The sequence below is a fragment of the Nelumbo lutea genome, chromosome 2, assembly GCF_056320005.1.
Source record: "Nelumbo lutea isolate HS-2025 chromosome 2, American lotus-T2T, whole genome shotgun sequence".
In the NCBI taxonomy this organism is placed as follows: domain Eukaryota; kingdom Viridiplantae; phylum Streptophyta; class Magnoliopsida; order Proteales; family Nelumbonaceae; genus Nelumbo; species Nelumbo lutea.
Window position 1 is genome coordinate 15,764,491 of NC_142685.1, and position 15,574 is coordinate 15,780,064.

The 15,574-nt window shown below is 38.7% G+C and overlaps 1 protein-coding gene and 2 long non-coding RNA genes across 3 annotated transcripts; 2 read left to right on the forward strand and 1 right to left on the reverse strand.

Annotated features, from left to right (window-relative positions):
- Positions 1-1,701: 1,701 nt before the first annotated feature.
- Positions 1,702-4,668, forward strand: LOC148868802 (putative receptor protein kinase ZmPK1). The gene has a single exon (XM_088968660.1). It carries the CDS (start codon positions 2,072-2,074, stop codon positions 4,496-4,498), a length of 2,427 nt encoding a protein of 808 aa, XP_088824786.1. The 5' UTR covers positions 1,702-2,071; the 3' UTR covers positions 4,499-4,668.
- Positions 4,669-6,497: 1,829 nt separating this feature from the next.
- On the forward strand, positions 6,498-8,710 carry LOC148868803 (uncharacterized). Its single transcript, XR_016108135.1, has 2 exons — positions 6,498-7,531; positions 8,484-8,710. It is a non-coding gene; the product is annotated as an uncharacterized LOC148868803 (long non-coding RNA).
- Positions 8,711-9,851: 1,141 nt separating this feature from the next.
- LOC148868804 (uncharacterized) lies at positions 9,852-13,517 on the reverse strand. Its single transcript, XR_016107949.1, has 3 exons — positions 12,962-13,517; positions 11,658-11,990; positions 9,852-11,420 (listed from the first exon to the last, which is right to left on the reverse strand). It is a non-coding gene; the product is annotated as an uncharacterized LOC148868804 (long non-coding RNA).
- Positions 13,518-15,574: the final 2,057 nt, after the last annotated feature.

Below are 15,574 nucleotides of genomic sequence, written 5' to 3' on the forward strand. Positions count from 1 at the left end.
CTGAAAAAAAGCCACATCCATGTCACTTTTCTAAGAAGTACATTTTTTAATACTAATTACTTATCCTCTTTTTTACCAAACACCCATAAGTACTTAAAAATCACTTAATGTGTGATCTCATGTCTCAAAAGAAGTATTTGTTTAAATAAGTACTTCTTTTAAGTATTTTCAAACAGGGCTGACATTCAAGAAATGAAGAGATAGGGCATGTGACAATAAATCGATTTGACCGCAATTAGGGGTCGTATAGAAGTCAGAGCACATTATCGAGCTAGGGTTTTTTTGGATTTTCATCTTCTACTCCTTCGATTTCTAGGGACAAACGAGGTAGAGAATTGAAACCCTACACTATAACAGTGAAAGGTTTCTTTCTTCATAACTGAGGACTGAGAGAGAGAAAGGGAAACTAGGAAAGGCCCGAAAGGGTATTAGGTTAAAATCGAATCATTTATTTGATTTTAATAAATATAATATAATATAATATATATAATATTATTAATATATATCGATTGATTTGGTTAATTGTTGAATTTTTTAAAAGGTTAACCGAAACCAAATTAGAACTATTGGATTTTTAAGAATATCAAACTAAAATTGAACCGACCAATTTGATTAATGATTTTTTGGTTCATTTTTTTTCTCACCCCTAGATGAAAGCAGGATTTGATTCTAAATCTTTGCTATAATCAGCCTGAGACCTTACCATTTGGCACTTTCCCAACACCAATTATCCAATTCATCACCTATAAAATAAAATAAAATAAAAAAATAAATTAGAGACTACCACCTTGTAATTTGGACGGTAATGACTTAGCCCCCAAACTTTCCACTGTTACAAAGACGCACCCTATGCTTTCAAGTTCCAGCACTTTGACCCACCCCCAGTCCCCCCTTAATCGTCTTGATGGTGAAAATAAAATTATGAAAATGCCCATTTGAATTTATATTTTCTATTATATTTTTCTATCTTTTTGTATTTCCTATTTTCATCTGCAATTTGCCAATCTTCTGTTTTTTATTATCCTTCTTTTCAATGATTTTTGTTGTATTCTTTGTATTTTATACACTACATTACTTTTCTTATTTTCCAGAAAAATGGTATTATAAAATAATGGTAAAGCAGAGATGGGACGTGTGTATTTGAGAGAACTACCATAAATGTACCCCTTGTAAAAATTAATCAAAGTTGATTACTCGGTTGCTCCCCATACGGCCATACCTTGTTTTTTATCTTCTTTCCGCCATTGAATTCCATTTTATTTTTTAATATTTATGTTTTAAAATTATATTTTACCTTTTTACTCTCTCCAAGTTCTAATCTTTTTTATAAACTAAATTAATATGATTTTGTAATATTTAATAAAATATTAAAATATTTGTTCAATTAATATTGTTTTATAACTTTTCTATTATTTTATAATATTATAATATTTTCATCAATTTTGTTATTATTATTATTATTTAAATAACAATTTGAGGAATACATTTGTAAAATATACTTTCGTTCCGACATCACAATTGATTGTGGAACAACTGAAAACAAATTTTACACAATATTTTCAGAGCTTTTATCAGATTTTTTTTTTTTTAAGACCTTTACCGAACGGTGAACGTCCCTTAGACCAACAGAGAGTTTCAATCTTATTCCAAAATCTATCAAATCTTTCACATAAATGTGTAGCGTATAGGTTGTAAGAGTTTCTTTGTCAGTACTCATTTTAATTATATTTTAATCATTTAATGGTGAATCGGGACAAAGTGGCTTTAAAAAATTGACAGTAATTGACCAATTGCTAGTTTCGGCGAAGTTTGAGTTTTCCACGAAAGTCGACCGCGGAATATTGATCGCTGCAAATGAAGAGAAAAAGAGATGAGCCTCTGGCGGCGATTAGCCGATGACTGTTCTTTATTCTCTCTTTCGTTCCTGGCCTTTACGTTGATGTCGTTGAAAATTTGAGTGCCCTCCTTGGCAAAAGCATTAACACCAACCAGAAATCAGGGCGGAACCCCAAATTTTCCAAAAGAATTTCAGACGAATTGAATTCTAAGACCAATTTATCTCTGCTCCAACATGAGACACCTAATTCCTCGTTGTCCAGTCATCCCTTTTTCTCTTCTGTTCGGTGTCTTCTTTTACTCTTCTTTTGCATCTTCAACACCAAGGAGTTATCTGAGCAGACATTCCTCTCTATCAGTCGAAGATTTTGCTTCTGACGTTCTTATCTCTCCTGACAAATGGTTCACCTGTGGATTCTACCCGGTGGGTACTAACGCATACAGCTTCTCAATCTGGTATACCAACTTAACGGACAAAACCGTTGTATGGATGGCTAACCGAGACAGGCCCGTCAATGGCCGACGATCCAAAGTTTTGCTGCGTAGGGATGGGAAAATGGTGCTTACTGATGCCGACGGCTCAATCGTCTGGTCCACCAACACCACCGGCACCGGAGAGAAAGCCGAGCTCCTCAATACGGGGAATCTTGTCCTGCGGGACCGTTACGGTAACATATCCTGGCAAAGCTTTGATTCACCTACTGATACTCTTCTCCCTTTACAGCCCCTTACAAAGAACACGAGACTGATCTCTGCAAAGGCCAAAGGTCAGTACTCCTCCGGCTATTATATTCTCTATTTCGACAACGACAATGTTTTGAGATTAATGTATGAAGGGCCTGACATTACTAGTGTGTATTGGCCTAACCCCGACATGGGTGTGTTTAGAAACAATAGAACAAGTTATAACATAAGCAGAATTGCAGTGCTCGACGAAATGGGTAGTTTTTCGTCGAGCGACAACACGGGATTTTATGCTTCTGATTTGAGTTATGGGATTCGAAGAAGACTGACCATGGATTATGATGGTAATCTCAGACTCTATAGCTTAAACGAGTCAGCTAGGCTCTGGGTTGTGACATGGGAATCTCTTCCGCAACACTGCATTGCGCGTGGGTTGTGTGGAAAGAATGGGATTTGTGTTTACACACCAGAGGCCACTTGTTCATGCCTGCCGGGTCACAGAAGAAGTGATCCAAGTAATTGGAACAAAGGTTGCGAGCCTATATTCAAGAGAAGCTGCGACAATCCTCAAGATGTGCAATTCGTGGAGCTCCTGCATACAGAATTCTCTGGATTTGATTTTAACCTTGCGTATTCCATACCACTAGAGTCCTGCAAAGAGTTCTGCTTCAACATGTGCTCTTGTGAGGCCTTTACATATAGAATATCGGGAGACCCATTCTGTTACTTGAAAACTTCACTTTTTAATGGGTACAGTACTCCGAACTTCCCAGGCAGTGTATATTTGAAACTCCCCTTGAAAATATCAGAAACTTCCACTCACATAGGATCTTCTAAACTCACTTGTGGAACTAACAGCACTGACTATAAGTTGAAGAACAATACTACATTGATTTATCTCTATTCATTTGTCTTGTCGATTGGTGTAATTGAAGCATTAATAATTGCATTAGGTTGGTGGATTTTCTTTAGCAGAAACGAGATGTCAAGGTTGATGAAAGATGGATACTGTGTGATGTTCAGTCAATTCAGGAAGTTTACTTATGCTGAGCTCAACCAGGCAACCAAGAAGTTCAAGGATGAGTTAGGGAGGGGTGGCTCGGGAGCTGTCTACAAAGGAGTTTTAGGGGATAATAGAGTGGTGGCGGTGAAGAAATTGGGAGATGTGATTGAAGGAGCAGAAGAGTTTTGGGCTGAAGTGAGCACATTTGGGAGAATTAACCACATGAATGTGGTTAGAATGTGGGGCTTCTGTGTAGAAGAGACTCACAGATTATTGGTCTACGATTATGTGGAAAATGGTTCACTTGATAAGCACCTATTCTCCAATGCCATCATTTGCAGAAATAGTAAAACTAGTTTTTTGAATTGGACGGACAGGTTTAGGATTGCTATAGGAACAGCGAAGGGTTTGGCATACCTGCACCATGAGTGTCTGGAATGGGTAATCCATTGTGATGTGAAGCCTGAAAATATACTTTTGGACAAAGATTTTGAGCCTAAGATTGCAGATTTTGGACTGTCCAAATTTTCTCAAAGAGGTGGATCTGGCTCAGAGTTCTCTAGGATTCGAGGAACAAAGGGGTACATGGCTCCAGAGTGGGCTCTGAACCTTCCTATTACTGCCATGGTTGATGTGTACAGTTATGGGGTTGTACTCCTAGAAATTGTGAAGGGTACTCGGTTTTTCAATTGGGTGGTTGTGGATGGAGAAGAGGAGGCAGAGATAACAAGATTTCTCAAGATGGTAAAGAAGAAGATTGAAAGTACAGAAGATGCATGGGTTGAAGATATAGTGGATCCAAGATTGCAAGGACAGTTCAACAGGAATCAAGCAGTAATGATGATTAAGATAGGTATATCCTGTGTAGAGGAGGATAGAAGCAAGAGGCCAACCATGGACATGGTAGTGCAAGCTCTAATAGAATGTGAAGATGATGAACCAGAGATCTTTACTGCAAGCAATAGCATTTTGTAATTTATGGAAAGAAAACGTACAAAACTTTCTTTCTACCATCATGCATGGATGTTATTTGATGTAGTGATTTGTATTTCTTATGAATACATTCAATAATTTATGCAAAGACACTGTAACTTACAGCAATAAGCATTATAAGATATTTTCATCAGTCTTTTTCTGTTAAATAATGTCTTGCATTCTAGCAAAGAGAATGTGTCCATTTCCAGCTTATGCATCCAAAAATGAAAATATCTATATACATGTATTCCATGATCAATAGTTCGGATCGGAGCATTTGTTGTTTGGCCAGTAAGTAAACTTATGTTACTGTAGACAACGCAATACTACAGGTGACCCATGTATTAGATGATTGCACTGATGAGCTTACATCACATGTACCATAGCAAAAGTTAGTAGACTTCTCAGAGCAATACAAGAGTAATTTTACAGCAGAATCATGTCTTTCATGTCAAAATCCTGCCTTCTGTCTGAACTTGTTTGGCACTACAAATTTTAAGTTAGGTTACCATTAACCCCTGTTTGGGCAAAGCCATATCTGAAATGATGGAAGCTGTTCACAACCCAAATATAAAAAGAACTTTGCAACTTGCAAACTTGGAAGTGAACTTTGCACCAAATGAAAATCTTCAAACCACCTTGGGGTCTTGGTAATCTGGACGCTTCCACCATTATTGCTGTTAAGAAATCTAAATGTGACCTCATAAAAGGTCCCACTGTGACTCTATATGATATATTTCTCTGTTCTATCAATTTCAGAGGACAACTTAGTGTCTGGAACATTACAGTTCTGCATCTACACAAACAACTAGACCAAAAAAAAAAGTGTGCATTCTGCAGATACTACTGATCCATGGAAATGAATGCATAGATCTTCTTATCTTTGATACAACTGCAAACTGGAACATTTTTCTGTCCCTCAGCTCCCAAAAGCTTCTTCACTCTACTCACCTCATCCCACATCTTAGTTTCTACAAGTATATCTGCCAGAGGTTTATAATTGCCTCCATTCTTGGGCTCAAGATAGAAAAGCCAAAAGCTTGCTTTCTGTCTCTGCAACCTCAACATTGCATTGCATCCTACATATACCAAAGACAACCCCAAACTGTGGCACCCGGTTCCATCTGCAACTCTGCATTCATTCTACCACTTTATCAAACTAAAATTATTGAGGTCCGGAAGCCACTCTAGCCAAGTCAAGTTGTTGAACCACCAACTCTAACTGTAATCCAACATTCCAACTTGATGACATTAATTGAGCTTAAGTTAACCAAGTTTGTTCACATGTTTGCTTTAAAAATGTACTTTTTATGATTGGTCGATTAGTATTAACCAGTTCTATGCTGCATTTGGCATTCCTTATTTTAAGGGCTTATCTTCTTTTTGTAGTTAAAAAGCCCCTATGAAGATTGAAGATTGTGTTTTTAACTGCAAAAAGGAGATAAGTCTTTAAAATAAGGAATGCCAAATGCAGCCTTAGTAATAAGGGCGGATCTAAGGGGACCCAGGGTAGCCATGGCCTCCCTATTCTATGTAAGTTTCCTCCCTCTCCTCACTTAATCCAATGGTTGGCCCCTCCAATGGCCCATCCATAGGAGGGGCCCCTCATAAAAAATTCCTGGTTCCGCCCCTGCTTAGTATCAATACACAAGTACACACGAGCAGAAAGTCATGGTGTTTTAAGAATCTACTTATTACTTACATGTAAAATTGTCCATGCATACATATGCATGCATAGGGGTGGCAATTTTACCCACATAACCGGGTCCCTGATCCGACCTGCCCTGAACAGGGCGGATTTTCCCTGGTCCCAAATGTGTATGGGTCAGGTTTGGGGAATTTTCTTTTGCCCTGGACCGGGGATGGGTCTGCCTATAAATCCAAGAACCCGACTCGACCCCGCTTGTTATTTACAAATATACCCTTATATATATATATATATATATGTGGGTGTGTTAAAACGTATTAGCCCTAAACCTAATAGGAGTTGAGTAATTTTGTTCGGTGCTTAGTGTTTACTGTGTTTTCGTCTTCCTTCAACTGTTCAACAGGTCACCCTTCGCAGAATCACTAGTCCTTCAAGTCTTCAACCTTCGCACAACCGCAGACCGTCCGGCGCTGCCACCACCGTAGCACTGAGGAAGCGCCGACCGCCGTAGCACACTGCACAGAGGTGCAGCTCAGTCTGCACTCCGCAATCCTTCGGTTCAGTCTTCGTCTTCAAGACTTCTTACCTTCTCAGTCTGCATCTGCAATCTTCATTCGATCTTTCTTGCTCTCCGTTCGTCCGCCAGCCGCTGGGTGCCGCCACAGCAGACTTCCCAGACTCCCAGTCTTCCTTCATTCTTCTTGTTTTTTCAGATTGGTACCCATTACAGTTTTTACAGTTTTACAGTTTGGTTTTTTCTTATCGCACAGCCTGAAATGAGTAGCTCAAGGAAAAAATCGCACGTCTTCCTTTCTCTCACTGACTCACTCCCTCATTCCCCTTCGACTTTTCACACCCCTGAAGCATGTAAACTGTGTAATAAGATACAGTAAAACTAAAACAATGCATGCAAAGCTCCTTCTACAAAAACTAAACTTCAACTGTTTAGGCAGTAACCATGGGAATAGTCGTTCCCTTGTCTCCTCCATGGGCTGCAGAGTGCGGAGTGCCCCCTTCTAAAATGACAGCATGTGCTTGATCTACAATCTGTAGAATTTCCATAGATAAAATTGGGTTAAGAAAGCAAATATTTTACAGCAACAATCATGTGCTAAATGCAGCAATCTGCAAGCAGAACCTCAATGAAAAGCTTCTCTCCAGCAAGCATAACATATTTCAAATATCCTTCTTGTTGTCCAGGGTAAGTGGATTTTTTCCTTGAGCTACAATATGGTTAAAAGTAATAATATGTCTTAAGCTATTCTCTGAAATCCCAGTTGCTGGATCTGTAGATTCCCATTATATGCTGTGAATGAAACCAATTCAATTACTCTCTGAAAAGTTGAATGGCATGTGATTACCAATTCTATCTGCTGATGTACAAGGTAATCTGCTGCATTAAAAAACAGGATAATCAGTACCTTGAAATTTTTTGTTTCTTAGTTCATTTGCTGGTATATAGAGCAATTTTTGCTTCTGGGTAATGGGTAATGAAGCCCTTGCACTTCTCCTTTCATTAATTACTACTTTTGGGTCAATGATGTTCTGGGCAAACTCTTAACACAACAGCTACTTTGTAAACATATGTTCCTTGCACGTACATATTAACTACAGTCCAGTATAAACCTGAGCTAGAGAGGTTCAATTTGCACCTTCAAACACTACAAAATTTGCATCCCAATCCAAATCATGATAAGCCTAAAAACTGGCTTCTCAACAAACTTAACATCATACTTTCAAATTTCAATTCATTGCTTGCCTTCTATTCATCTAAGTGAGGCCATCCCACTTGAATATCTTTATGGTGGGAGTTTGTTTAGGAGAAAGACTTGTCTTGAACAACCTGTTAGCAAAGACCTGTCTTTATTACACTTGTGGCTGTAATCAGGTCGAATTGAATTCAGATCCAACCAAATCCAAATCTGATCCAACTATTGGTACTTCAAATCCAAATCTGACCCGAAATTTAATTGGATGGTGGGGGTGGGCCGGTGGGATCTCAGTTCGGATTCGGATTTGATCTGAGTCTACCTCATTGTTTTTAAAATAAAGAAAATAAAAAAAAAATAATTATTTTTATCTTATATTGATTTACTATTTATAACTTTTGTATATCAACCGGTGACACTTTGTGACGGGGAGAATTCACCATATGGGTGATGTTGATAATTTCACAAAGCAAATCAACCAGTTGAACCGTCAAATCTGCTATTAGATTGATGTTCATTTTTTTCTTGGTTAAATAGCAGAAAAAAAAATATCATAATTTTTATTACTGATGTGGCATTTTTCTGTGTTTTCCACATTTGGCCGAGCTCCATCTTTTGGTGTTTCAAGAAATGCTCTTGGATATGAATTCAAAGTGACTGTTCTCTCTACTGATTTCTGAGGAGTTGGGCACTCCAAAGTGACTGGCATGCATTTGGTTTTTCCTGCAGTTTCGTTTAAGGGAGGATGTTTGTCATCTCTCTAGATCTGCCGGTTACCTATGAGTGGGATTCTTTTTTTTTTTTTTTCTGCAGAATGTTTGATTTGCTGATTAATATTTAGTGCAATGTTATTTCCCTCTCGGTATTATTGTACGGCTTTATAGACATTGTCCTCTATGTTAATTATTTCCCGAAAATGTTGGACAGAAGCAGATTATAGTATATACAGTAATGTGATCATTTTTAATTTGATTGTTTAATGCTATTCAATACTCAATTGTATCTAAACTGGTTTCCAATCTGAATATAAACAAATCAAATCAAATCTGATTTTTTAATGCTATTCAATACAGTCATTGGGGTGGGAAAATATCGGGGATTACCTGTCCTCAGATCATTGCTTGCAGGGTGGGTACATGTCGGGGATTCTCCATTCCCGACGGGGCGAGGGATGAGAGTTGAATCTTCACCCCAATACCGAGGTATGGGGCGGGGATGGGGAATGCGTGCCCCACCCCATTGCCATCCCTATGCTTGCATGTATACATAATACAATTTCAACCAACACCATTTCATTATGGGAGCTACTTTAACGTGGTGTCTTTTGAAACATCGGACCAAGGTTGTTTTTGAGAATGCTACTGCCTACTCGTGATCCCTCACAAGTCATTCAGCATGCTAGTGTTTTGGTGTCAGCTACCCCAGTGATTTGGATAGAAGAGACGAGGATATTTGGGGGCTGAAGAAGAGAAGAAACTAGGCAGGAAAGGGAGAGAGGTAGACGAAGAAACATGGGCCGTCACGACCCACATCCATAGGCCAAGCTGGGATAGGGGTTTGAGGCCCATGCGCTGACACTATATATGTAATATGTATATAATTTCACCTAGGCCCATGCGCTGACACTATATATCCACACAACACCATCAGTGTATTGGGATTTGGAAACATCTCCCCATGAATAACAACGGAAATATTCCCAATGTGAGTAGGGATGTTGGAACAGCTTGTAGGTAGTAGATCCAAGCCCCATGCAAATAGGGATGATAATGGGGAAGATTTGGGGAGGGTTTTGTAAATTCTAAACCTTATTTGCCTCTCTAAACCTCCCACCTCGTACTTTCTCTAAAACTCATAGCAGGTTGGATTATGAGAATCCACAACCCATATTTCCTTCCCACAATCTATCCACCTTGAATTGCAGCCACTCATCTCTCAATTCATAATAGAGATGTGTGGTTGTAATTCACGATGGGTAGAGATGTGTATAAGAAAAGTGAGTAGGAAATCCTGTTTGGAGAATCCAAACCCTCCTTGCACATGAAAATGCAAAACCCTAGCCACATTAAGGGTAAAGTGGGTTGGATTTAAAATCACATCTACTTTCCTATTATTTCTTGTTATATATAAGTGATAAATAAGTAAAATAATATGAATAAACAACAAAGTTTCCAATTATTTGATAAAATGGGTAAAAAACACATAAACTATCAATTGTGCATTACACGAAATTCAAAATATTATTAAATTCAACACCTAACACATAATATGCTTTCCATGGTAGACTTAGCCTAATACCGAACCCTACCCACACCTGAACGGATTGTAGAATCCCAAAACCCCTCCCCACCCCAAAATCCATCCTTCAAGAAAAAATAAAAAAAAAAACCACCATGTTGGGCCAGATACACACCAGATAGGATAGAAATTATCATCCTTACATGCAAGGTCCCCCTCTTCAATAAATTGTTTGATGCCAACACAACCAATACACCTAGTATGGCAGACTAGGAAGATAAAGGATCTTGAAAATTTTGATTAACTGAACCAACCAAAAAATATTATATTTATATATTACATATTTTTAATATATATTGTAATTATAATTATCTATTTATAATATACTATATAGTTATAGTATTTTACATTATATACTTATATATTTATAATATATAAAAAATTTAAAAAAACCAAACGGGTCAACTAATTAATTGATTACTTTCAGTTTGAGATTTTATAAAAGCTAGACTAACCTAACCGTCGATTATTTTTGGGAATCCGGATTGGCTGATCACAATACATTGGGTTGTCATATTAATTCAACCACACATCAGGAATATCAGCGATATAAAGTGCTAAAAGATGTTCCAAATGTGCAGCTGGATGATGTAACCAACAATGTATTGTATTTAGCAGATCGGAACTCATTTTTGGGTATAAAGATCCTGCCCTTCGTGCATATGTCAGCAAGGTACAATGATGGATTAAAAAAAGGGCAAATTTCTTAAATTACCCTTATGATTTAATTAATTTATCCTCCACTATTTTTTCAAATTTTAAAATAAAATCCATCTGATAGAATTTTTGAACTATAATCTCTTTTCCCTTTGGTCCTCCGTGTACAGGCTGGGCATCCCCTATCGTTTTGTAATTGAGAACTCCGTGGCAATGGAATCTGGTGGTGGAGCGAAAGGAAGAGGTTTTGAGAAGTTCATGGGTGATTAAAATCGATAGAGGAAGTGCGATACAGATAGAGAGGGGTGTGTGATTGACGTGAGCCAGGAGGTGGCCATGGAATCTGGTGGTGGAGCGAAAGGAAGGGATTCTGAGAAGTTGGCGGGTGTGATTGAAATCGGTAAAGGAAGTGCAATACAGACAGAGAGGGGGTGTTGATTGGTGGCCACACTCATGGAGTTGGCGGATGCTGCTATGAGTGTGGCCACCATATCTGAGCTCTAGCTTTGAACCAAACTGGTTCTTTGAAGTCCACTCTAACCCACTTTTCAAGAACTCCAGGGGTGATGAACCTGAGCGCGCCCAACATAGACCATCGGCTGTGGATCACCTGACATATTTCAAGCATAAAAAGTAAAACTATTACTGTAATTGTTATTCTGATGAAGCTGTCATATTAATTTCAAATAACCAGAAAATATAAGCAGGAATTTTAACAATTCAGTTTTGTCATAAAACACAGTCAGCTCTCTCTCTCTCTCTCTCTCTCTCTCTCTCTCTCTCTCTCTCTCCAACTCAATTTAATTAAGCGACCACCAGGCACTAGTAAGTGGAAGTGATGGATTACCTCAAGAGCTCCCTGTTCCTGGCGAAGGCCTTTGGGTCAGCTGATAAACCGGCAGTGTCCCAGCCATAGTCTTCGGGGAAATTCTCTGGTGAGGTACAAGGTGTTTGAGCAGAGAAGGGCCCCAATTCCCAAGTACTTAACACGCTGCGTGCCATACCATAATTCATTCCCTTGTTCAAACAAATCCAAAGTAAAGAGAAAAAATTCCGCTTACTCCAATAAATCAAAAAGGAACAAAAGGATGATATACAGGAGATGGAAGGCCATTAATAAAACTTGCGAGCTTAGGTTTGGTAGCGCTCCGCTAGAATATTTCTGATATTCCCGAGTTCTCTGCAAAACCAAAAACGTTCCATTTGAATGTTACCTAACGCGGTCTTACACTCTTACCATGGTGAACATGCCAGTTCCCAAAGAAACAACATTCCTAACTGGGTTAGCGTTGGTCTAAGGACAGTGGTGGATGCTGCCATGAGTGTGGCCAACATCCCTCGTCACTGGAACCGGCAGTATCTGTTGTTAGACTGTTTTTGACAATTGACATTATCGGTAATTGCTAACTGAAAAAATGAAGTGTCAAATTTGTCTTCCTTTATTCCTCCAATTTTCAAAATAAAATCCAAATGATGAAAAATTCCAGAAATCCTTCTTTTTTATTTAATTTTCTTATTAACATAATATTTATTCATTTTTACTACCTCTAACCACTAAACAAGAAATGGATTTCACTTGCCAACAAGCTGATAGCACTATTTCTGGATGTAACTCAAATAAAATTGAAAACAAGAATACAAATTTAGATTCAAACATTTCACCTGAAACCAAACTAAAAAGCCAGATCTCTAAAACAGAAGTAAACTAAAATGAGATTAAACAAACGGCAGCACTACTAACATTGTCCATCAGAACATAAGATTGGTTTTAAAGAAAAAATAAAGACATAATTATCGGTGGTATCCATCTAAGCGTGAAATAGGTTTTGGGAAGAAAACTAATGACAGTATTATCAACAACACTCATCAGAGTATGAAATTGGTTTTGGGAAGCAAAAACAAAGTTAGCAACTGTCCAATCTTTTGAGACTAACAGATATGAGTTGAAACTACATGCCATTGAAACCTAACAGGAAGCAATAGACGGATTTGGTTGGGGTTAAAAGCCTACAATGTTCAGTTCGACAGAACTACACCCGTCAACTTCCTTCCCCAACCTCAGATTCCAATCATAGCAATGGTGGGGAGAAGCTAAGCTAAGAAAAACAAAGGAAAGGAAATAAAATGAAACTAGGCAACAACGGAACTTACTTGAGTTACATTCTAACCAACTGTGTGATGTTATAATAGGGGGGTTCTAGCGCGTTCAATTCTGCTCAGCTGACGACCAAAAGGGATAAAATAAATGGCTGGTACTTGGTTGGGATGCTGGAAATGGCATGGATGAGGAAGGGGAGAGGGATGATGAAAATGTAGGAGGAAGATGCAGAAAAGAAAATGGCTGGCCAATTAAGTTTAAATGCAACTTAGTCTGGTGTGGTTGGGAATGATGCAGAGAGGTAGAGAGAGTAATGTAGAGTGATGAGTAACAAAATGAGAGAGAATGATCTGCCGAAGTAGATATCGGTGATGCTGCTGCTCCTCCCCGGTTGTCGCTACTACTGTGTGTTAAGAGCGCCATTGCACTGATGTGTTCAAATCCACCACTACAAGTGGTGGCGATTGAAACAGGGGAAGGGAGAGAGAGAGAGAATGAAGGGGTAAAGAAAAATTGAACAATGGAAGAATGGGGGAGAGAAAGAGATGGGAGAATAGAGAGACGAAGCGGCAATTACATAGAGGAAGATAAAAACAATCAAAGAAAAAATAAAAAAAAAGGAAGAGATAGAAAGAGGAGAATCGTCTTTCCTAAGGCTCAGCTGGTAAGGAGTATAAATACAAACATGCAGAGCGCAAATCCATGTATTTTGTATTATTCTGTACATATTTGTATTTGTACTTCTTCCAAACTAAGACTAAACCAAAAGAGATGATTTTTGAAAAATATGATGGTGTTCCGAAGCATGGGCGTTTTTTGGGACCAACTTTCAACAAAAAAAGGCCTATGCTTCCAAGACCCATTTAAAAAAAAAAAAAACACTTTGATTTTGTTTGAAAGTGTTTTGTACAGTGAACAATACTATGCTATTTCGTAAGATGATTTTCATCACCGTTTTTCCTGTATGTGCTGACAGGTAGACCTGTTCATGGGCCGAGCAGCCTGACAAACCGGCCTGGCCCCCAGACGAGCTTGAACATGTTTATAGGCCCACGGGCTTAAACTCGGGCCAAAAAGCCTAGCCCGCAATAAATTCGAGTCAGGCTCAAGTTTTGTCAAAATAGCCCGGCCCGACCTAAAATTAGACTTAAAATGGGTTATGTGATTATGTCCATTTGAATAAATTTTTTGATTTAAGAATGTAAAACTATGTTTTAAAACGTAAAAGAAAGGGAAAAAACCATCTTGTAGGCCCATTGTTCATTTAAATAGGAAAAAAAAACTATCTGAATTTTTAATTCTAATTTGAATAGGGAAAATTGTAATTTTTTTATTAGGTCGGGCTTTGGGCTCGGGTTTGGGCTTCAGGCTTTTTATCAAGGCCGGGCTCGGGCCCAAGTTATAGGCCCATTGGTCGGGCCGGGCTTGGGCTCGGGCCTAGCGTATTTCCATTAATGATGAGTAAAAGCCCGGCCCGGCCCATGAGCAGGTCCACTCACAGATAAGCACTACATAGAATACACGTAATCGCCAATCAATCAACCGTTGGGGACAATAGTTCACCGATGCATAAAATGCCTAATTTGACATTTCACGCATCGATGGGGTCTCAATTTACGAGGTATGCCCATGGTTCACGTGTGAACCGAACAATCATGTACATGGGCATTTGTTGAAATGCTTCCAACGTGGCACCATTTTTTAGAAAAACAGCCACGGTTCCAAACATCCCCTATAATAGTCACGTTATGTCACATGCTAGTTCGATTTGCATCAACAGGTAGAACGTAGGGAAGAAGGAGAAGAAAAGAGAGAGAGAGAGAGAGAGAGAGAGAGAGGAGAAGAGATGTTAGAGGTCGAAGAGTTGTCGCTACCGCTAGTGACGTTGAACCCTCTCTATTTCCACTACTATTGTCGAAGAAATGAGAAGAGACAGATCTGGTCCGTCTGCCACTGCTCAACCAAGGACATAACGAAGACGGGTAGGGAGAGAGAGAGAGTGACGCAGCGTGGAAGCACTAAACCGGACTAGCTATACAAGCACCGGGCAAACACCTACTTCGTGGCGAAGCTATACGTGAATCTCTTAGAGGAGAGAGAAAAATTAGCGAAAACTGAATTGTGTATAAATAACAGTATTTATAATACATTTGAAAAGTGCAGAGTAACTAGGAAAGAAAATTGCGGTAATTCTTGAACATCTAATTAGTTAGGGTCGAACTCTCCTTGATGTTGGCTTGCTTGGATCAAAATCTTCTACCGTCTATCTCCCTGAATCTGATACATGCATGGATTATCCTTATCCATGCATGGGTTATCCTAATCTTGGTATGAATCTTAGATTATCTTATACTCTGAATTTCTTGGATTATTTTGGATTCTTGAATTGCCTTGTATCTTGGATTTCTTTAATTCTTGAATTATCTTGGATGTGCCTCTTGTCTCTTGCATGGCCGCCTATGTGAGGACATGGACCTCCATCAGAGAGAAAGATCCGAGGGGGTGAATAGATCGCCACCGCCTCATTCTTGAAAAAAAAATGAGGAAGAAGAAGAAAGAGAAGAAGAGGAATAGAAGGCCCTCTGCACCAAACCCTCAGATCTGAGTTCCTTATCTACCAGATATGAAAAAACCCTCTGAGATCTAAGAGATATCTCAGATATAAG